This window comes from Bos mutus, chromosome 20 (assembly GCF_027580195.1).
Source record: "Bos mutus isolate GX-2022 chromosome 20, NWIPB_WYAK_1.1, whole genome shotgun sequence".
NCBI lineage: Eukaryota > Metazoa > Chordata > Mammalia > Artiodactyla > Bovidae > Bos > Bos mutus.
In genome coordinates, this window is record NC_091636.1 from 28165062 (window position 1) to 28189508 (window position 24447).

General features: G+C 39.9%; 2 protein-coding genes across 4 annotated transcripts in view; one reads left to right on the forward strand and one right to left on the reverse strand.

Moving 5' to 3' along the window:
- LOC102285488 (general transcription factor IIH subunit 2) overlaps positions 1–4814 on the forward strand; it is an 85336-nt gene extending 80522 nt beyond the window's left edge. Inside the window, exon 18 of the mRNA XM_070357560.1 lies at positions 744–4814. Coding sequence (XP_070213661.1) covers positions 744–1117 — 374 coding nt within the window. The 3' untranslated portion in view covers positions 1118–4814. The remainder of the gene's footprint in view (positions 1–743) is intronic.
- A 2058-nt stretch (positions 4815–6872) lies between these two features.
- The window catches only part of LOC102285030 (survival motor neuron protein), a 32478-nt gene continuing 14903 nt past the window's right edge, over positions 6873–24447 (reverse strand). Inside the window, exons 2-9 of one of the 3 annotated variants that reach the window (XM_005889345.2) lie at positions 22330–22401; positions 20785–20901; positions 19493–19690; positions 19209–19364; positions 17710–17802; positions 16807–16917; positions 11658–11708; positions 6945–7290 (exon numbers count right to left, since the gene is read on the reverse strand). In XM_005889345.2, the coding sequence (XP_005889407.1) occupies positions 11661–11708; positions 16807–16917; positions 17710–17802; positions 19209–19364; positions 19493–19690; positions 20785–20901; positions 22330–22401 (795 nt within the window). In that variant the 3' untranslated portion in view covers positions 6945–7290; positions 11658–11660. Of the gene's footprint in view, positions 11709–16806; positions 16918–17709; positions 17803–19208; positions 19365–19492; positions 19691–20784; positions 20902–22329; positions 22402–24447 lie in introns of all 3 variants that reach the window. The other 2 variants (XM_070357572.1, XM_005889344.3) reach the window with 2 other exon arrangements.

Below are 24447 nucleotides of genomic sequence, written 5' to 3' on the forward strand. Positions count from 1 at the left end.
GTATACAGCTTAATGGATTTTCAAGTGAACTGTCTTGCTACTTATACTTGGCTAACAATTACTCTTTAGACTACAATATAGATTACATTACAGAAGCTTCCTTTGTGTCCCTTCTGACACTACATTCCCCCTCCTTCTCAAAGGTGACCACTATACTGCTTTCTTTCACCATAGATTAATTTTACCCATTTTGAAAATATGTCATGGAATCCTACGCAGGATGTTCTCCTGTGCCTATTTCCCTACACATTTTTCATTTGTCTCTGCCTTTACCTCTATTATCCCCTGGTACTTTCTTTGGATATAATTTGCTTTTTATTTTTGTTCTAAATTCATTCTTTCTTCTTTCATTCCTTTTAATGTCCTAATGTCCCGAGGTGGACAGTTAGAGCACTAACTTTGGCTTTAGCTCTCTCTCTCACAAGTTTTTAGTGTCATATTTTCATTCAATTCAAAATATTTTCTAATTTTAGTTGTTCATTTTTTTGCCACACCAGTTATTTAGAGATGTATCACTTTTGTTTTTAATCTATGTTCTTACACTTAAAGTGTTTCTTATAAAAATATAGTTTTTAAGTAAATCTAATGTATTATTAAATTTATATATTTTTATTAAAATTGGGCATTTTCTATTTTAAGTGATTGTGGGAGAAGAGGTGCGTTAAAATAATCTAGCCTACCAGTATTAAAATTGAAGTCCCTATGATTCTGTTCTCATAAATATTTTGCTTTTATATTTATAGCCAAGGTAGCAATCAATGGAGGTTTCCAGAAACTCAAGCATCTTGATTTTTCAATGAACCACAAGATTACAGAGGAAGGATACAGAAACTTCTTTCAAACACTGGACAACCTGCCTAGCTTGCAAGAGTTAACTATTTCCAGGCATTTCAAAGAATGTATCAAAGTTCAGGCTGCAACAGTCAAGTCTTTGAGTCAATGTGTGTTACGGCTGCCAAGCCTCTTGAGACTTAACATGTTAAGTTGGCTCCTGGATGCAGAAGACATCACACTGCTTACTGCCACGATAAAAAAGCACCCTCAGTCTAAACATTTCATCCTTTCCTGGAAATGGACACTGCCATTCTCTCCAATCATTCAGGAACCTATTAGCTAAAATCTACTAAATCAAGAAAATTTTTGTCAATAATTCTAAAAACTGTTGGATAAAATTTTGGGTAATATTAATTATCCAAAAACTTTTTATTAAATGCTGCATACAAAAGAGTAAAATGCATAAAGCATTTAATATAAAAAACCCCAAACAGCCTGCTTACCCATTACTGAGCTTAAGAAACAGAGTACTACCAGTGACTCTGAAGTCCCTAAATGATCCTCCCCAATCAAAGATCAGCCCTTTAATCAAATTTACACATCCAACTCTTCATTACTCAGGTCATATAGGGCTTTCAGGCTAACTTCGGTAAACGGTAACAAAGCCACAGGGAGGGGTGGGGAGAATGGTGTATCCATCGTAAAGCCACAATACGCAAGGAATATTCAAGTTATTACAAAATGGCTAATTTAAGGACTGCATCTGTTTCACACATAGGTGTGACAAGAGATATTCCTTAATCCTTGTAGTGTCTGTTTTTGTACATTTAATTTAGTGTGGCAGGGTTTATGTATACCTTCCTTTTATCTACTGCAGAAGAAATAGGATTTAGGGCAAATGCTCATATTCTAGAGACCTTTGATTCAGTGCTTATTGTAGAAGCAGAAAGTAGTTTAGAATTTAGCATCATTGGAAATTAGCTAAATCTGCAGTTTTAAAAATACTGAGTATCAATGTTTTTTTAGATGTTTGAGAATCTAACGTATACATTTATAATGGCCTTAAAGTCTTATGTATCCACTTTGCTCAAGAACATATTTTGTCAGTGACTTTATATATAGTATTATAATATATATAGTATATATAATATATATAATACTATATATATATAGTATTATATCAGGTATTATATCTGACGTCAATGTCTACATCTGTGCCTGTGTCCAAAATTTCACTATTAGTTAATCAGTGGAGTGTTCTGAATGGCTAGAAGGCCATTCTAAATTCATAATGCTAGTGTAAGCTGGAAAACAACCATTCTTTTACACTAATTTTTATTTTTACCACAAAACATAGGGACTGTATATATGGTTATGATTCTATTTGTTTAAAAAATGTACTCTCATGTTTCTAGATGCATTAAGAATTTCTGCAAAGAATATACAAGAAAAATTTTAACAGTGGTAACCATTTTAAATGATTAGAAAAGGGATAGGAAGGCATTCCTTTTTCCTTTTTGTACTGTTTTTTGTTTTACAAGCGCCTGTTTTGTATTTAAAATATAGAATTAGTTTAGCATTACCACATGAATAATTGCTCTGTAGAGTGAGATTACTGGAAGCTGAGGACTATCTTCTTGTCTGATTTTATATCTAATACTTTTGTAATCAGAAAGGTTTTAAGTACTGTATCAGAGTCCAACTGGGAGACAGAAACCAACTAGTAACTTGGGGAGTTTACTATTAAGAGTTATTTACTGTAATAGGCAATTGGAGTAACAAGGATTACTTGTTACTCCAAGCATGGACATAGGGAATAGCCTACTGGCTTTTCACATTAGGGTGCGACAGAGCACCCAAAGGACTGACCCCAGGACTGAGATCTGGACCTCAAGAGAGAAGGCACAGCCATGGACAACAAAGGTTGGCTAAATTAAAGAGCTGCAACCCAAGAAGGTGTAAGCTTGGAGCACTTTGCTTAGAAACTTTGGGGGTGCCAGAGGAAGCCTTCTTTTTGGGGGTGCTAAGTGCTGCTGGCCACCAGGTACTGCAGAAGCCAGGTGCTGCACATGGTGTAGAGACCATGAGCTCCATGTACCTGCTGGAGAGGTACACTGGACCCAGAGGTAGGCCCGTGCCCCTCCTATCAACAGCACCCTCTACTGCGAAGCTTTTCACGGTTCCTGCTGACAAGGCAGGGGTATTTCCAAGGTCCAGATCCCCTACTGCAGAGCAGGCAGTGAAGGCTGGATTTGGACATGAAGGCAGTAACGTCGAAGTGGTACAAGTATTACTTATTACATTTCATAGTTCTGACCTAAAGGAAAAAGAACCTAGTTAAATTTAAGATTGAGAGCATATGTACATTCAGGTTCATCCTGTCATAGAAAAACTTCCTGAATACACAAGAATCTGGTATTAATGATGCATTTCAGGGAGAGGGGCAGGATAGTGGGCAGGGTAGGGACGTTTACTTTACATACAATCATCTGAATTCTGCACTATATACATGTACCATTAAAAATGATACTTTAAAAAACTAACAGGACTCCATGCAAATTATTTGTCCAGAGCTTCTGCTAAGGACTTCCAGTATAAAGCAGGGGGCAGTGGGAATTCCTGGCAGTCCAGTAGTTAGGGCTGCTTTCACCGTCAAGGGCCCAAGTTCAATCCCTGCTCCAGGAACTAAGATCTCACAGGACATATAGCAAACCCCCCCACCCTGGAAAGCAGAGAGCCGCAAAGTATGACCACAGACTATAGACTACGAGCTCAGAGTATTTCTTACATTTTTAGAGGCCCACAAAACTGTCTCCTGTCACCCTGTTTGTTTAACCTGTACGCTGAGCACATCATGAGAAATGCTGGGCTGGATGAGTTACAAGCTAGAATCAAGATAGGCAGGAGAAACATCAACAGCCTCAGAAATGTGGATGATACCCCTCTAATGGCAGAAAGTGAAGAGGAACTAAAGAGACTCGATGAGAGTGAAGGAGGAGAGTGCAAGAGCCTGCTTAAGACTAAATATTAAAAACATTATGATCATGGCATCTGGCCCCACTACTGCATGGCAAATAGAAGGGGAAAAGGTGGAAATTGTGACAGGTTTCCTCTTCTTGGGCTCCAAAATCACTGCGGACGGTGACTGCAGCCATGAGATCAGAAACGACTGTTTCTTGGCAGGAAAGTGATGACAAACCTAGACAGCATGTTGAAAAGCAGACGTCACTCTGCCGACAAAGGTCCGTATAGTCAAGGCTGTGGTCTGCCCACTGGTCACACTTGGTTGTGAGAGCTGGACTGTAAGAAGGCAGAGCACCAAGGAATTGGTGCCTTTGAACTGTGGTGCTGGAGAATTCTCCCACTTGCTCAGGCGAAAAACCGTGGGAGTCATCCTGGACTCCTCTCTTTCCAGCTCCACATGGACTCTATTGGCAAACCCTGAGCTCTACTTGGAAAATACACTCAGATCCAAGTCCTCCTCAGCCTGCTCTTTCTTGAAACTTCTCATCTATTTTCAACAAAGCAGTCAGAAGCTTTTTTTAAATTATTTTTTTGGCCACACCACTCTGCATATGGGATCTTAGTTGCCCAACCAGGGATCAAACCCGTGCCCCTATAATGGAAGTGCAGAGCCCTAGCCACTGGACCACCAAGGAACGCACCCAGAAGCCTCTTCCAGCGCATCTGACCACACAACACGTGTGGTTCAAAACCGTTCCAATGAATTCCTAGCTCCAAGAAATGTTGAAGACGTTGCAACGGTCTACATATGACCTGACCCCTGGCTACCTCTCTCTTACCTCCATTTCTTTCATCTCTCCTTGCTTACGTCCACCCCAGCCAAGCTGTTCCCTGAACATGTAAACACTCTTGTCTTAGGGCCTCTGCACCTGTTATTTTCTTTGCTTGGGAAGCTCTTTCTCTATACACATGAATGGCTCTCATTTTCTTTGATCTCTATTCAAATGTCACCTCAGTTAGGAGTTCCCTGTTCTTTTTTTAAAACAAGTGTCAAAAAATAAATAAATAAATAAAACAAGTGTCTCTGCTTCCAATCCCAATCTGCCCAACCCCCTTTCCTATTTCCCCTTCCTCTATGACGTGAATCACTATTGCTACTTTATAAATTTCACCTGCTTACTAGCTAGTTCCCACAACTGTAAGCAGGAACATTCATCTGTGTTGTTCCCAAGCACGTAGAAGAGTGCCTCCCACAAAGCCAAGTAACTATTTGCTGAAATGAATGACTTTCCTGAATGTACAACTACTCTCCAACCATATTAGGTGTTAAGGAAGGTAACATCCGAAACTCTCACAAGGCAAATAAGCTACCTTCAGAACTAAACTTAACCTGGCACATTTTAGGCAATTAATATAGTAGGTGCTTGTTATGAAAAATGATGAAACTCTATTTACCCTGTACAAAAAATTCTGTAAAGCTTCCTTATCAATCACTTGAATATTCACTTATGTATTCAATAAATACTAATATGCTCGGCACATGCAGTTTGCCCAAGCAAAACCTCTGAAAGAAATGGCACTTATCATATTAACATCTCCCACAGCTAAATGGACTAGGGAGTGCCGGGGTCCAGCCCCGGTGGATCCAGGGAATTCGAAGCGGGACGGCGTCGGCGAAGATCAGGAAACAATTGCTTAATTAAACGTTAATTAAGGATATAAAGAGTAATAGAATGAGGATAGCTCAGTAGGAAAATTCAGTGGAGAAAAGAGGCTGAAATAAGGATAGCTCAGTGAGGAAATTCAGTGGAGAAAAGAGGCTGAATAATTCAGCCAGAAGGTAAGAGAAAGAACGACATGGTGAGACCAAGTTTCGGTGAACAAGGCCCACACTTTATTTTCCAAAGTAGTTTTTATACCTTAAGTTATGCATAGAGGATAATGGGGGATGGGGTAGAGTCATGCAGTAAGCCAGGCTTTCTTCCTGCAAACATATCATATGCAAAAGTTTAGGTGATTTGCATCATCTTCTGGCCCGGAGGCCTTTTTCTCTAAAGGTGATTATTCTCAAGTCAGGCGCCAGCCTCCAAAAAGCATTAGATAAAGTTGCATTCCTACAGAGCAAAGGTGTGGTGGGCTATAACAAGAAAAAGAATTAATTCAAGGGTCCCAGGTTACAAACATTAAAGCTACTATTTAAACCAATTATATTAATCAATACACTGCCAGGGACACAGCAGGTAAGGGATATGGAGACTTAGCAGCAAACATTGGCCCAACAAGTGAAAATCCCTTCACCAATACAATTTCTAATCAATCTTTTGACTGCTCAAAGGAATCTGTATTTAGACAGTTTAGAACATCTCATGCCTCTCACAGTTTGGAGGCTCTGAGCAATCACATGTGGCCGGAAGAACCTATTCAGGCAGGCTAGAGGACTTCCAAGGGAGTTTGTAGGTTGAAACACTGTCACACCCAGGAATTATTAACTGGAGCTATAAGCTAACTCTTTTTTCAGAGAGGTAGTGGGGGACAGCCCCCCGTAAAGTCAGAAGTGTAGGTGAAAGCACAAAGCAGAAAGTAGGCAGACTCTGGTTTTGGGGGTAGATTGCTCGAGAATTTCCAGGGAGACTCCTGAGGCTTGATCCCGCCTTTGCGTATGCCAAGCCTCCTTCCTCATGACCTTTGCCAGAGGCGGAGCTCGCTCCCCGCAAGGGAGAATCTCAGGCTATGGACACCAGTGCTTTAGACTGAACTAAACCAGTATTATGTTCTACCTCTCTAGAGAGTTTGAACAGAGAGACTCACACAGATACAGTCAAATGGATGGCAGATGGAACTGCAAGGCGGTGGTGAAGACAACGGCTTGGGCAACCATGTCAGGCAGGGCACGTGAGGAAGGTGTGGGGAGGCTAGGAGACAGGCAGGCAGGCAGGCAAGAAAAGGTGCTGGAGGAGAACGACAGTATGACTTCGGAGCAACAGAACACAGGCTTAGCGCCCAAGCAGCCAGGCCCAGTCCTCTGACATTCAGCTTCAGACAGGCTTTCTGCCCTAACCTTGGATTATCAGCAACACTGTTTTACAGTTGGTTGTATCTTTACAATACTATCCTTTACCCAAAAAAGCCTGAGTTGTTCTTTTTACATCTTTCCATAGGCTCCAACTTACCATATGTATTCCAAAGAAAAGCATTCAGATAGTCAAGTTTTTTTAAAAAGTTATTTATTTTTAAAGGCATTAATAAAAAGCTTAACATACTTACTAAGAAAGTTACAATATACAAATGGGCTCAGTTGCAATTTTGATGGATTGACTTTCTGCACTGTGTGTGACCTTGAGTTTCTTTTAATCATATTTCCGTTGTTCAGTTATTCAAACTGATTATTCCCTTAAAATATCTGTTTATTTAAGCATGAGTCACATGCAATAAGGGGAAATGCAGATGACATGCACCCATCCAAGTGTGCATGAAGAAAATGATGAAACATTTGTTCACTTCAACCAGGGCACATCAAAATACCATCTCCTTGGGAGAGAGCTACACCTGAATCTGAAAGATAAAAAACCTAAATACAATCATGAATCTAAACAAAACCTATTTTCATATAAAATCATGAAGAGAGAAAACAGCAACACCGTCATCAGGGTAAATAAAACTAGAATAAAAATGTGCTAATGTAAAAGACAATGTAATCCTAATTTCGATCTTTATGGGATAGTTAGGTATTTAGACAAACTGTGAGATTCATTTGAAGGAATAGACAAGAGTATTCTTTAAAAAAAATCTTAAGGACCACTGGTATCTGATTTGTCCTAACAGAATTTAAGACATATTAAAAACAATGATAAAACTTACGTGTTAAAAAGAACAGTAATTAGACCAACACAAATGACATTCTACAATTACAGTAACAATAAAACCAGAAATTAAACCTAACTACCTAAAATTAAAATTTACTAAAAATTTCTAGAATTAAAAACAATTTTGAAATTTGGAATATCTAGAAAACAAGAATTCTACAGAATCAACTAAATTTTCAGAGAAAAATTTATGGTCCTGAAATGTCCATTTTAATAAATAACAGATAGGAAGACATTTTTAAAAACGTGTATGGAAAGCAGAGAGTGGAAATCAATCCTGAGTATATCATCTGGGTCCAGTTTTAATTTCTGTGTTTGTTTTTCTTTCTTTTTTTATTGGCTGAGTCTTGCCTTAGTTCCCTGATTAGGGACTAAACCCAAGCCACAGCAGTGAAAGCACCAAATCCTAATCACTGGACCACCAGGGAATTCCCATTTTTGAGTTTCTTATTCAAGCAGTTCTAACTATTTATAAGGATTCAGGACTCACTCTGAGTGATCTGCCAAAGAACAAAGATTTAAAAAATAAATAAAAATTTTAATTAAAAAAAAAAACTATCTTGCAGTTAAGCTGTAACTCTATTGGACTCTTTCATAAATCTACAATGTAGAATCTTAGTGATTTAATTATCCCTTACTTGAAACATTCTGTTAGTCTTCATCTCAGGATTTAACTCACTGTGGTAGCCAGCCTTCAACAGAGTCCCCAGTGATACCTGCCCTTATCTAATCCCCTCCCATTGGCTGTGGGCTGCACTTCGTCAAAAGGATAGAAAAAGGTGAAAGAGATGGTGTGTGATTCAGAGACCAAGCCATAAAGTGTATGGGGTGTTGATCACTGTGCACTGGGTTACTCACTCTGGAGAAGCCGACCGTTATCTGCTTGTGAGGACTCTCAGGCTGCCTATGGAGGGTCCCAAAGAGCAAGAGAGCCTCCTGACAACAACCATGCGGGGGGGCTTGAAGCAGCCACTCCAGCCCCAGAACTCTGAGATGATCATTGCCTTGAGGCTGATGCCTTGCAGTCTTAGGAGAACTACCCACCTCAGTTGCCCTTGCATTTCTGACCCATAGAAACTAGAGATAAATAAATATCTGCTGTTTCAAGGTGCTAAATTTTAGGATGATTTGTTATGGAGCAACAGATAACACGTTCACCAATGACCTCGAGCTGTGCTTAAAAAAAAAAAAAAAAAAAAGACTAAAAATAAGAACATGAAAGGATGGAATCACTGGAAAGGATGATGAAATAAATCATTAGCAGTGAAATAAACATCAGTGTTACACCATCCTTCAGTATTTCTATTCTGTTGTCCAAAATACCGGATTATCTTTCAAGAAGTGTTAATGGAAGTCTAGAGACACCATCCTTGTAATCTTTTTTTTTCCTATAAGCTTTTTTTGATCACAGTTGAAAATTCAGACCTTTTCATTTTTCTGTCCATAAAAGCAAAGAGAACAAAATCGACAGAGAGAGTCAGTTCAAAATTATTAAAATGAGGACTTCCCTGGTGGTCCAGTGGTTAAGAATCAGCCTTCCAACGCAGGGGACCTGAGTCCCATCCCTGGTCAGGGAGCTCAGATCCCATGTGCTACAGGGCAGCTAAACCCACACGGCACAGCAGCTGAGCCCACACGCCACAGCTAAGACCCGATGCAGCCGAAACAAATAAATGAAATAAAAAATGAAGAATCCGCCTTCCAATTCAGGGTATATGGGTTTGATCCCTGGTCTGGAAAAACCCCACATGCTGCAGAGCAACTAAGCCCGTGGGCCACGACTACCCAGCCTGTATGCTCTAGGGCCCATGCATCCCAACAGGGTAAGTCACCGCAATGAGAAGTCGGCACATTGCAGTGAAGAGTGGCCTCTGCTCACCGCAACTAGAGAAAGCCTGCATGCAGCAATAGACCCAGCACAGCCAAGAAAAAGATGAAAGAAACAACTGATGCCTAACCTCTCATGACGGGTTAAAAAAATCTGACCTGAAAAAACTCTGAAATCTCACTCCCATTCACTACTTTCTCTCCTCTTTGACATTCCATCCAGTCTATGCTCTAAGCCCACCTAGACTTCAAAACACTGTGCCCGATACTGAAGACATGATGGAGAATGGGGTCTAGTGCCTTATCGCTAACGATGGAGGGAAGACAAACACATAATAAGGATAATATACAGTGACAAATAAGCAGAAAACAGAAGAGGGGAACTAACACAGATGGGGAACGCGTAAGAAGGCTGAGTAGCATCAGAGACAGGGGCATCACCTGGGCTAACGCAGGCCCTGAAACACACTGTCCTAATGCTCCAGTTTGTATGTTCTCTGACTGGAACACTTCAACCCAATTCACCCCTTGCCTAATCTTTCTATTCACCTTTTTAGACTTAGCACTTAGCTAAAGAACTTTAATTGAATAAAAATGACTTTAATCGAAGAATGAAATATAGGCAACTACACAGTTAAGTGTGAGGATTTATATTATTTTAAAAATACCCCTCCCAGGAATGCATCGATTTGGAAAAGATGTTTTTTGAAATTTGCTTTTCAAGGTAACATAGAAATATCCACCAAGAATCATAATGTCCATACTTTTTATTAAGAGTCACAGCACAGAAAGTTACCTTAAGGCTAAGACAGAAGAGAATCAAGCACTATATAAAAGAAGGTATTTACTAATGTTATCAAGACACCAAAGGTTACTGAACTAAAGGAACAGTGACATAGCATACAAACAATCTAACAGAATGTGTCAAAACATTAAAAATGTGATGTTAAGTGCGGATATGTACACCCACACACAGGCACAAAATACTGATGACAAACGTATCAAAATATAGATGAATATGGACCAAAAGTGTAAAATAAAGGCGAAATGGTTGTCTGAGGAGGCCCTACAAACAGGTGAGAAAAGAGAAGTGAAAGGCAAAGGAGAAAAGGAAAGATATACCCGTCTGAATGCGGAGTTCCAAAGAATAGCAACAAGAGATAAGAAAGCCCTCTTAAGTGATCAATGCAAAGAAACAGAGGAAAATAATAGAATGGGAAAAAAACTAGAGATCTCTTCAAGAAAATCAGAGATACCAAGGGAACATTACATGCAAAGATAGGTACAATAAAGGACAGAAACAGTATGGACCTAACAGAAGCAGAAAGCTGAATGCCGAAGAACTGATGCTTTTGAACTGTGGTGTTGGAGAAGACTCTTGAGAGTCCCTTGGACTGCAAGGAGATCCAACCAGTCAATCCTAAAGGAAATCAGTCCTAAATATTCACTGGAAGGACTGATGCTAAAGCTCCAATACTTTGGCCACCTGATGTGAAGAACTGACTCACTGAAAAAGACCCTGATGCTGGGAAAGACTGAAGGCTGGAGGAGAAGGGGATGACAAAGGATGAGATGGTTGGATGGGATCACTGACTCGACGGATGTGAGTCTGAACAAGCTCCAGGAGTTTGTGATTGACAGGGAAACCTGGTGTGCTACAGTCCATGGGTCACAAAGAGTCAGACACTACTGAGTGACTGAACTAAACTGATCCTTACTGTATCACAAATCAAAAAGCAAGTCTGATTGTCTATAGTGATACAAAATTTCATCTCTGATTCTAAGGATATCTCTTTAAAAAATTTTATTTTTTAATTTATTTACTTATTTTTGGCTGCGTTGGGTCTCAGGGCTTAGTTGCCCTGTGGCATGAGGGATCTTAGTTCCCTGACCAGGGGCTGAACCCATATCCCCTGCATTGGAAGGCGGATTCTTAACCACTGGACCACCAGGGAAGTCCCTTAAGGATCTCTTTATTGTAAAGGTGTGTTTTGCCTTCCACACCACCAACCAACAAGTATTTGCTGAAAAGATACTTTGACATCATGAGGATTCTAGAGGGGATACAGATCTACCTTATATCAAATAGTTTTGCATCAAAATGTCTTTAATATAGTTTTACATTAACTTTTTTACTTTTCAACATTTTAATTTTCAAACATATATTTGCCACAAACTATAAAATTCATATAAAAGTAAGATTCTCTTTTAAAATGATGGCAGACTTACTCCTTAATTGAAATTTGAGTACCTTCCTTCTTTTTGACTTTGTTTGAAACCCTGTAAGGAAAATAAAGGAATTTAGAAGAACAGAATACACATTTTATATAGAAGTAAACATTGTTTCACATATTTCATTAATTCTCTTTAATAAAATATCATCAGAAAGTAAGTTTATAGCCTTCAAATGCGCTTTTTTTAAAAAAAAAAAAAGGTTTTTTTTTTTGGATATGGACCATTTTTAAAGACTTTATTGAAGTTGTTACAATATTGCTTCTGTTTTTGTTTTGCTCTTTGTGGCCCCTAGGCATGTGGAAACTTAGCTCTCCCACCAAGGATCAAACCTGCACCCTTAATTGGAAGGAGAAGTCTTAACCATTGGACATCTGGGGAAGTCTCTGAAAGGTGCTTTAAAGTAAACAATTTCCTCAAGATGTCACGAAGTCTAAGATATACATACAATGTGTCATACTCATTTATTAAAACCATTAAAATGTTTTGGCATTAGACAGAGGCACTTTACAGGTGAAGAATGGAATGTTTGCCGCTTTTCCTGGTCTCAAAGCACAGAGTCCTGCTCCTGGCTTCCGGCCTCGGTGCCTGCTACCTTCCCCCACACATACACTAACTTTCTAGTTCACTAATCTCTATCTTTGAGGCCATAAGATGTATTTAAAAGTGATTTTTTAGTAATAAGTACCAAAGTTAGAGCCTATGCTATGTTATTTTAATAATATTACCCTCATTTATTTTCTGTTAGGATTTCTAGAAAAAGAAAAAGGTATAGGTTAAGAGCTAGACCCAAACCTCTGTTGCCCATATGGGAACAGGTTAGCAATGGAAAAGTTGTCAAACATGTATGCTTCTGTGGAGCAACAGTTAAGCACTGCAAGCTGAAGGCAACAGTCTCTAAAACACACGTAAAGCCACTGGAAAACATGACAATGAATAGTAGCTTCTTCTGTTTAATGGTAACAATTTCCAAGAGAAAAAAAATGCAAGACCTAGAAAATGGGAATTTGTTTCTGAATATGAACCTACGTTTATATTTTAATTTATACAGATACCCAAGTAATGCCTCTAAAAGTAAAGATCATTTTCTCTGGAACAAACTAATCATAGCTTAGTACTGAATTTGTGGCAAATATATCAGACAAGGCTCCTCTCCCAGGAACTGTTGCTTGGAACTGTGGAAAGAAACAGAAATAGCTGTGGTTTGCTGATCAGGACCGGTGTTCAGCCTGTTGAGGACTTCCCTGGTGGTCTAGTTGTTGAGAATTCACCTTGCAATACAGGGACACAGGTTCAATCCCTGGTCTGGAAACTAAGATCTTCCATGGCGAGGAGCAACTAAGCCTGCGAGCTGCAGCTACTGAAGCCTGCACGCTATGGAGTGGGCAGGCTGCAATCACTGAGCCTACACACCGCAACTCAGAGAGTCTGTGCACCACAACGGAAGATCCTGCACACTGCAGCTAAGACCCAACAAGCCAAATAAATAAATATTTTAAAAAACATAAACAACAAAGTCTACGGAAAATCTGCTAGGTTTTAACAACAGTTGAATCAAGTACATGAAATATGAATATTTGAGCACAGTTAACTCACTGTACTCACTTCAACTCTAACTTTCATCTATGTCATCTTTCAAATCAAATATATTCTAACGCATTAGAACATCCCACTTTTAAAAAATACGCTTATTTATTTGGCTGTACTGAGTCTTCATTGTGGCATGAGGGAGCTCAGCTGTGGTATGTGAACTCTTAATTGCCGTGTGGGGGATCTAGTTCCCCGACCAGGGATCGAACCTGGGCCCCCTGAACTGGGGGCATGGAGGTTAGCCACTAGACCACCAGGCAAGTCCCAGAACATCCATATTTGTAACTGCTCTTCATCAGAGTTATAAAAGATGAAAGCAATACGGTGTATAACTATTTTAAGGCTGTGGCAAAACAGACGTTTTCAAGTTGCACTCGTGGCAATACACATGAAAAGAATTGTGAAAAGTCGGTCAACAGTATCAAAAGTTATTAAAATGTTTTTTTAATTAAAAGTTTATACTTTTTGACCCAATAATGGTACTTCCAGATATCATACGAAACTAATCTGCAAGAAGCTTGCTAATGTTTAACATTTAGCAAATGATGAACTTATTCTGAACCAGACACTGTTCCTGATTCTAGAGATTCAAGGGTTATAAGACAAAGTCCCTGCTCCCATGGAGCTTACATTCTACTGGAGGGAGACAGTTAAACAGGTAACGAAAATCATACCAGAAACAGTAATTGCCACACAGAGAATCTAAGCGGGGTGATACAATAGAGAGGAAGGGTGGATCTCTTCTAGCTTAAATATTTCTAGGCAAGATGGAATTTCAGTTAAGATCTGAATAACAAGTCAGACAAGTTAACTATAGGGTAACAGCTTTCCAAACTAAAGAATAATGAGTGCAAAGGTCCAGAAGACGGTATAAACCTGGACGTGAGCAAGAAGAGAGGCCAGGGTGGCAGGAGTATAGTTGAGTAAGAAGAGCAGGGAATAAACTGTGGGCAAAGAACCTGACAAGATACGGTGCATCATCTTTGCAAACCACAACGAGGGTTTTGGAGTTTAACCTGTGACTGGAAGCTATCAGAGGGTATTAAAAAAAAGACACGATATGCTTTACATTTTAAAATATCGCTCTAGCTGCTGTATGCAGAATGGATTTGGCAGAATGGGATGTGAGATTTCATAAGCAAAAAGAATACTTGGGATCTGGTGCAGTTAGGTGAGAGATGTTGACTTATCCAGAATATATACAGAGCTATTACAGCTCATCAACCAAAAAGACAGGTAAGGGATTTGAACAGACAGTTGTCCAAAAAGATATATATATAAATGGCCAATAAGCACATGAAAAGATGCTCAACGTCATCAGTCAATAGGGAAATACAAATGAAAACCATAATAAAGTATCACTTCACACCCACCAGAATGGCTATGATCCAACAAGGAGGCAACAATACATGCTGGTGAGGAAGTGGGGAAACAGGCCCCTCACACACTGCGTGAAGCTACATAGGATGATGTGGTCACTCAGAAAACAGCACAATGGTTCCACTAGAGTGGCCTTTTGAGCCAGCAATTCCATTCCTACGTCTATATCCAAGAAAACGGAAAACCACTGTGTCCATACAAACTTTGTAGACAAATGTAGAGAACAGAATTATTCACTGTAGCCAAAAAGAGGAGACAACCCAAATGTCCGTCACCTGATTAATGGGTACACACAATGTCTTACCATCCACACAGTGGAATGCCATTCAGCAGTGGCAGGAGCATCAGTACACGCTAAAGCAGAGGAACAGCAAGAAACACAGGTCAAGTGAAAGAAGCCAGGGACAAAGAGTCATGTATTGTACCATTTCATCTATATGAAATGTTCAGAATAAGCAAATCCTTAGAAGGCAGATTAGCAGTTGCCAGGAGGTGGGTGCAGAGGATATTACTAGTGACTATTACCAGGTATGGCTTTTTTAAAATACAAAATAAAAATATTCTGGAATTAGGTAGTGAGAGTGGTTGTACCTTTTGAATACAATTTAAAAACCAATTAATTGTACTTTTTAAGAGTGAATTATGGGACTTCCCTGATGGTCTAGTGCCTGACTCTGCACTCCCAGTGCAGGGAGTCTGGGTTCAATCCCTGGTCAGGGAACTAGATCCCACATGCCACAACCAAGATCGGAGATCTTGAGGGCCACAACTAAGACCCTGTGCAGCCAAAGCAGTGCATAAATATTTTAAATAATACATAAAATAGTCATTATGTCTCAGTTAAGAGACGATAGTATCCTGAATGGGTATAACAGCAGGGGAGTGAAAGCAAAGTGCACTGATTCAAGATCTGTATGGACATAAGTCAACAGAATTTTCTTACAAATTGGTTGAAGAAAGTGAAGGAAAGTGAGGAATCAATTAATGCTAATTCCATGCCTGTGCCTTGAGAGAGTGGTGCTGCTGGCGCACCAACGTCACTGCTTTCTGAGACGTCAGAGGCTGTGGGAACGGCGGTGTATGAGATGACTCTCGTCGTCCGGTGCTGGTGAGATGTGTTTGAGATGCACCTAACAGCCAGCCAGGTGGTGGGGGAAAACAGCCAGCTGGATAAACCAGTCTGATGTTCAGAACTAAACATCTGAGAATTTAACAGTACAAACATGGCATTTTAAGTCCTGGAGTAGATGAGGTCACCTAGTGAGTTTATAGCTCGAGAAGGGGGCTATATATATTGGGCATGAGGGATCTCACACAGATACTGGGTGGAGGAGGAAAAGCTGTCTACGGAGTCTAGAAGGAGCAGCCGAGAAGGAAGACTTAGGACTAGCAGACTACAACATGTTATTGAAGGCAGGAGAAAAAAGTGTAGTCAAATAGATCAAAACATTGCTGAGAAGTAAGAGATAAAGCAGAGAACTGAAAAACGGAGTCAGCAATCTGGAGGTAAAAAATCTGAATACAGTGGGGAAGACAGAAGTCTACCCGATAGACCTGAAAAAATGATACAAAGTAAGGAAGCAAAGAAGACAACTAGACGTAACTTTTTAAAGAAGTCTGTCTATAAAGGGGAGAAAGAAATGATGTGGTAACTAACTAGGGAAGTTAGAAAGAATATAGTTGAAGTAAACGGTCACTCAGTTTAGTGAAACTGGCCACCAAAGGACTGATGAATAAGAAAAGCAAATTTCGCTATTCTTCTGTGTGTGGCTGTGCTTTGTTGCATGCAGAATCTTAGTTTGCCAACTAGGGATCAAACCTTTGCTCCCTGCAGCTTTAAATAGCTATACTGTTCAAACTGAAGGTTTTGTGGCCACCGTGTTGTCAGACAGTAGTTAGTATTTTTTAGCAATAACATACTTTAAAATTAAGGTTTGCACACTGTTTTTAAGACATCATGCTATTATATACATTCTAGAATACAGTATAATGTAAACATAATTTTTGTATGTACTAGGAAACCAAAAGAGTCACATGCCTTGCTTCACTGAGGAATGCCTACAGTTTTTAACTCTAAGGATCTACCTAACGTAAGAAACCACTTTTTAGTTACAAGCAAAACAAAGTCACAAAACCACAAAGTGACCGTCAGGGAAGATGCTGAGTGATCACTTACCATGTAATAACCAGTATGATAACCACTCATGTACCAAGAGATTAACATACTTCCCAAAGCATCAGCATCATCCAGAGAATCTGGACATATGGGAGGTGGTGGGGGAATCATCTGGAAACAGAAAGATATACTTTAAAGTCAGTAGACAAAAATACAAAGTATGGAAATGTATTTCATGTACAGAATGCTCAATGTTAGTTGTATCTTTCCTGACATCCCATGTCATCTCTTGGTTAAATTTTTTTTTTTTTAAATCTGGGATTTGGAGAAAGCTAACCAGTAATGAATAACAAAAAAAGACCAATAAAATTAAACTGAACAAGAACCAAAAGACAACAGGTCCCATAAAATATTTAAACATTTTGCTTTCATTAGACCTATTTATCTGTTCCATTATGAATCTACAGGTAAAAAACCAAGGATAGATACTTCTATGATTTTCCTCAAAGAACACCCACAGAGCATTTCAAGTAAAGGTTCTGGCTAGAACATCTATACTGCCCCCACACCAACACAGTTTGCCAAAACAACTGTCTTTGTATTTCACCTATTACTGATATTTAAAAGTCTACCATTAGCTATCCACAGTCTACATGCCTTGAAAGGTAAAACACTGATCCCTAAGCATGGTGTCATTAAATCCTTCTAGACAGGAGCTACTTCCCTTAGAACGAGACACTTCTGCCAGGAAGGAAGCACGCACAGCAGGGCTCAGAGCCGGGTCCCTAAGAGGACTGAGTCTGGGCATTAAAAAGAAAAACCCGAAGGTTTAGCCTGAACTTTTACCCATCAGAACCTGGCCACAGGGATGGTATACAACGACATTTCCAAACTACCTGTGTTCTGGCTAAATCCCAAACTCTGTATTTAAGTACAGTTTAATCTGAATTCTTTTGCACTTACTGGTGGTCCAGCAGGAAATGGAGGCAGCCAGCGTGACAGGAAATGCGGTGGGGGTGGGGGTGGCGGCGGTGGGCCACTGAAGTTTAGACCTGACTATAAAGAGTATTTCAAAGGAAAATTTATTTACCAGTTTTAAAATGTAAAAAGCAAAAAAAAAAAAAAAAAAACCAACCCCAAAAACCCAAGGTCAAAAGATTCAAAATAGCTGCCCAGAATAACATCTATATTATTCATATCAAAAAGGTTAGATAGAATTTCACATACCAAATGCTGACATCATACAGATTCTTTTTTTTTTTTGGCTGGGGGGCGGCGGGTGGGGGGGAGGCGGGGTGCGGGAGGAAGGGAAGGAGGGCCATGCTGTAGGGCATGTAGAATCTCAGCTCCCTTACAAGAGATCTAACCCTCACCCTCTGCATTGGAAACACAGTCTTAACTGCTGGACCGACAGGGAAGACCCTAGACTCACAAATTTAGATTTTTCTCACTTCCTTTCTATATAGACGGTCAGGAAGTAAAAGCAAAATAAGGAAAAATTTTCATTATCTAGTAAGCAAGAGATCAAATATTCAGCAAGACGTTTCAATCATGTAAGACTATCTCTCCCACAATTTCATAAACTAAACTGTATCATCTATTGGATGTCCTTTCAGTTACACATGCTAACTTAAGAGTATGTATTATAAAAATATATATTATAAACTATAAACCTCTTCCTTAACAAGGAAATCAGCTCCCTGAGACCAACAAAGCATTATGTATATAAACTAAGAGGTCTGATCATTCTGAAAAACGTAATTTAATACAAATTTCAATAAGGAGCTCTCAACAGGAAATCCTAAGAAAAAGTTTTAATGTCATGCTTGATTAAAAAAAATGTTTAGTATTATTATTGCTTGAAGAAATCAATGCTTTAACAAGACAACTGGATAGGGATTTGGATTCTATGACAAAGGTAAAAACCTTTTTTATTTGTTACTGATAACCAAAAAAACTGTAAGTAAAAACAGTATTTACATTTTACTCTACAAAACAATCTGGGAGCTTCTTTGGATTTCACCTGTACCAGATGTAAATACTGGGTTCTCTTCCAATTTTTATATACCTTATACAAGTGCCATAAGGAACTAGAGTACAACATCCAGCTGATGATAAAATATTTTCAAATTTAAGTTTGCTAAATTATTACTCTAACACCTATACTCAATAAAAATTGTTGGGAAAGGCATTACTGTCTTATTTCCTTTTCAGGGAATTCTTGGTACCTATTCACAACACGTGTAGAAAGCTACAGAAGCTTCATGAGGGAGAGCTCTGGTGGTCCCGGCGGCCCGGGTTCAAGCCCTCGTCAGGGAACCGAGATCCTGTGGACTGCATCCACAGCCAAAAAAACACCCCAACAGTTTAATGAGAAAAGCTACAATTCACTTAATGCAGGGGCTGAAGGTTCCAATACTGTTAACCACGTCCTGGGAAACCTTTCCTGGATTGAAGTTTACCTTTCCTGGTCCCAGGCCTGATCTTGGCATATGGGGTGGTGGAGGCAGAAAAGAGTTCCATGGAGCAGCTCTCGACCTGATGTTATTTGGTTTATTTAGAGGAGACCTGGAGGAGTTCTCACTTTCATCTGTTGAAATTTGACTTTCATTTTCATTCTTTTAAGAGAAAGAAATATACGTATTTTTGTTATAAAGGCATCATTGAGAAAAATTTAAAGCTTCAGTGGATCAAAGTTTCTCATCTAGTCTCTGCTTCTAAGAATTCTAATTTTTTTTATCCTTACCTCCTGAGCATTTTGCTCTATATTAGCTACTTCAGAGGTTGGGGAAAGTAGATCAGACAAATTTTGCTCCTCTCTATTTCCATATCCAGTGTAAACCACAACACAGGTTTCTCTCTTAAAATCAATTGAAGCGATAGTAGCTGGGTAAATGCACCCGTCTTCTGACCAAATGGCACAACAGTTATCACCAACTTTCCACTGTAAAAGAAACCAAAGACACAAACACATTTCTTAAAAAAAAGTAAACTGTAATCCTGTTTGAGTGGGGTGGAGTTGGTGGTGGAGGAAGGAGTCTCCAGTTAACTGTTCTGGGAGACAGAATGTTACAGAGAAAAAGATTTGGGGCCCAAAACACATAAATTTGAATTCTAATCGAAATACCACATAATTCCGTCATTTATATAATCATGGACAAGTTTCTTAATTACTCTGAGCCGTGTTTTCCTCATCTGTTAAGTGGTTGTAGTATAATCTGCCTCACACATGTGCTGTGACAAACAGAGAGGATGGGAAGCATGACAAGTGTCCAGTATCCTGGCCCAGCGCACAGCAAGTTCCCAATCACACATCAGCTCTCTTCCCCCTTCATAAAGTGAAAGTAAAGTTGCTCGGTCGTGTCTGACTCTTTGAGACCCCGTGGACTGTAGCCTACCAGGCTTCTCCGTCCATGGGATTTTCCAGGCAAGAATACTGGAGTGGGGTTGCGACTTCCTTCTCCAGGGGATCTTCCCGATTCAGGGATCTAACCTGGGTCTCCCGCATTGTGGGCAGACGCTTTAACCTCTGAGCCACCAGGGAAGAGTTTAGCTCCCCCTTGGTAAAGAGGACACTAAAGCTACTAGTGAGATGCCAAAATAATTAATTACCTTCTAGGCTGACTGTTTAAATAGGAGAAGCGACTCTACCCAGAATATGTAGTCCCTGGGTATTAACAGTTTTAGGATTTTGAAGGAAAAGGAGGACACGTCTCAGTTTTAGAAAAGTCAAACACTGCCAATTCAGTGTAAGCCCTCAGGTACCCCTCCCATGAAGCACCACCTTCCTCCCCGCTACCCCAACATACAGTAGACACTGTCCTGAATTTAGCATGTGTCATTCCCTCCTAATCCCTTATGGTTTTATTAACATGCATGTTCCTGAACAATAGAAAAGTTGAGGTGCTTCAGAAATTTTATGATTACATGTCAATGGAAAACACTGTACTAATCATTTAATTAAAGATATTTTATACTATTTAATAAGGACAGTAACAAGAAATGCTCAGAAGTTAAATCTTGTGGTTTTAAAATAACCTGCTTTGAAGGACTTGTGGTGTTCTTTCTTTGGCTTTTATTCTTAGCAGATTTTCTCTTAGGTGTGCCTTTTGGTTTTTCTGAGGCTTCGGAAATGTCACCGTTCTTCAGAGCGTGCTATGAAAATGTGAATAGAAATGTGTTACAGAGTGATATATTATTAAAAAGTCACAATGTAACTCAGCCACTACAAAGTGGCCTCCAGGCCCTACCACCTCAGAGAGGCTCTTTGTCACCATCCCACAGGCTACAGAAACTGCTCTTGAAGATATCATATACTGATCACCAGCTCTAAGGACCCTTTCGAGCAAGTCTCCCCACTCTCAGCCTCTCTGTCAATCATTTTTCTTGATAGTCACAGCATTTTTGATGACATAGCAATGCAGAGCCCTAATGCTTTTATTACTTCTCTCGTCAAGTTTTAAACTTGGGCATTCCCAATAAGAACTGCCATCTTTACCTGCTTATGATCATCTATTCCTGTTACTTCAATTATGCTTACTATGCTAACAAACTTCCAAAACTATTATCTAGTTCTGGCTTTTCTCCTTAGTTCAATATTTCTGACCACCAATTTCATATCTTCACATTAACCCCACCACTAAAAGGAAACTATCTCTTGCCCACATCAGTTCTTTTTCTTTACTCAGTCTACTTCCCCCTTCAATATCACCAACCCATCCCACATTCAGCCCTATTTTGATCTGCATTTCACGGCACTCTCCTGGTAACTCTGGCTGTCATACAAGTCAGACAGTCTAAATGTATGTGGGAAAGCATGTTACTGGTCAATTTAGAGTTCATCCATGTTATCAAGGATGACATGCAGATCTCCTCTTTCCTTCATACTACAGGAGTGACCAGGAAAGGAAGTAGACGCTACACTTGGTGCTCTGCAGGGGAGTGTATGCTGTGCCCAGACTACTGACGGGCCAGGCATGATGCTCAATGAGACTAAACACCTCCAACAGCAGAGAAAATGATCATATTGGACAACTGTGTAAAAGTCTTGTTTAGGTTGCAAAAATACAGGCTTCACCCTGCAAATGAACTGTGTCTTTCTTGACATTCATCACCATCAGGAACACTTGATACCTCATAGGATTTTGGGAGGATTAAATTAATTTAATGCATGTAAAGCACATGGAACAGTGCCAGGAACACTATAAACACCTGCAAATACTCGTTACTGCACTACGGCTATTTATCATCAATATTATTTCAATAAGGGTTTGTTAAATATTTTAAAAGTATAATTTTGACTGTCCTTCCACTAATCTGAAATAGAAGACCCCAAAAGTTTGATATAGTGTAAATATATTCAAAATAATGTTTGAAAACTACTTAAATTGCCTCTGTTAAAGAGATGACATATGGTCAGGTTACCAACTTCTGAAGGAAGCTAATTAATTTATCTGTTATCCTTTAATCTTCAAAATTAGAACTGAATAATATGTACTGTAACACTTTGGTGTATGTTATCAATTTCTTCCCAAATGAGTATACATGAGGAAATAAGGAAAAGAATAAATAAACATTTCATACCTTAAATGAAGCCACAGCTTTATCATATGCTTTTATCAAAGCTGTATCATCCCAAACGTCAGAATCATCACTCTGGGAAAGGTAAAGAATAAAGATAACTCATGTTTGGTTGTGTTTCATCAAAAATGTGTGTGAGGAACAAGAGTTAATCCAGACATAATGTCACACTAAAAAGGGGTATTTTATAACCTAGATAAATCACAAGAAGCCCATTTGCTTAGAAATTATGTGACATTACCCCCAAAGCTAGACACAAGGAAATGTTCTAGGAGTGCCATGATGTAAATACTCTACAATGTAACTCTTATCCACCAACCATAAGTGGATCTGTTCAGGGGTAACCCAAGTTTCAGTCTTTTCTAAGAGCAGATGAAGGGGTTCAGTCTGGCAGAATGGGAAAGCACCCGGCCATCAGCTCAGCTGTATCTAGACTCTGGGAAGGCCGTTCTAACCACTGACTCTGTGGTCCAAAGAATATTTTTTCCTTTTGACCTTACAATGTGTCTAGATTGTTCAAAAAAAAGAATCCTCAAAATGTTTAAAGATACAAACCATTAAAAGTGATTTATCAATTAATTTTAATTTTAAAAGGCAGTGATATTAAATAATCAATACCTAAAATAATTAAGCTATTTCTTTTTATTTATATTTAATCCAATCCAAAAAGAAATATTTTTGAGCGCCCACCATGTACTAAGCACTTTTCACTGAGAGGTACATGAAATCATGTTCTCAGGAGAGATGGTCTAATCAGGGATATAAGACATATTGTCACACAAAACAAAAGAATGATATAAAACAAATACAATAAAATACTAAAATGTGAAGTCAAACAATAAGCGTTTTAATGCAAAAGTGGGAAGGAAAGGCTGAGGAAGAATTTTGCCATAAACTCCACTCCTGGTGTGGCGACCCACAATCAGGAGGAAACGCAAAAACCAGCATCTTCTTCCTGAGGAGGAAAAGGTCTGAACCCCAAATTAGGTATCCCAAGTTTTAAGACCAGTAACTGAGAGATGAGTCACCAAAACATCTAACTTAAAAAACAAAGTGGGACGTCCCTGGTGGTACGGTGGATAAGAATCCACCTGCCATGCAGGGGACACGGGTTCAATCCCTGCCCTGGGAAGACCCGACATGCCGTGGGGCAGCTAAGCCCGTGTGCCACAACTACTGAGCTTGCGCTCCAGAGCCCGGGAACCACAACTAGAGAAACCTGTGTGCCCCGAAAGTCCGTGCTCCACAACGAGAGGCCACTGCAACGAGAAGCCCATGCCCCTCAACCAGAGAGCAGCTCCTGTTCTCTGCAACTAGAGAGAGCCCTCGTGCAGCGACGAAGACCCAAATAAATTTTAATTTATTAAAAAGTCATTAATTAAAAATAAAACGGGTTACTATTAAAAAACAACAACAATAAAACAAGGGGTTTTTTATCTACAAGTCACACAAAGGAACAGAACTGAGGACTGGCTCTGAAAGGGTTCCCATGCTTGGAACCCCTCCTCCCCCATAATACCGGTGCGGAAGCAGCTGGCTGAGAGGTGCCCAGACTTTCTGTAAGAGGCTCATGTGCTTATCTTAAAGTGGTGGTCTGCAGGATACACATGCGTGCTAAGTCGCTTCAGTCGGGTCCCACTCTGTGTGACCCTATGGACTGTGGCCTGCCTGGCTCCTCTGCCCATGGGATTCTCCAGGCAAGAATACTGGAGTGGATGGCCATGCCCTCCTCCAGGGGATGTTCCTGACCCAAGGATGGAACCCAAGACTCTTACTTCTCCTGCACTGGCAGGCAGAGTCTTTACCGAGAGCCCCACCTGGGAAGCCCAGGCATTTAATTTATCATCTGTCTGGTGACCGGCTAGGACACTGAGACCAGAGGCGAGGAACACCGTCTTTATGCTGTCTGCCTCACTCCAGCCTACAAGGGCCATCTTTGCCCTCTGCTGCTCTCCACAGCACCAGTTATCTCCCACAGGGGACGTATGCACATCTGATGGCCTAATAATTTACGTCTGGTGTACTGGTTTTTACAGCTGCAGCCCAGGGTGGGCGCATGTTCTTGGGTCCCACAGGACCAACAGTCAAAGAAATGGTCCTTGGCAGGCTACTGCCCCCAGG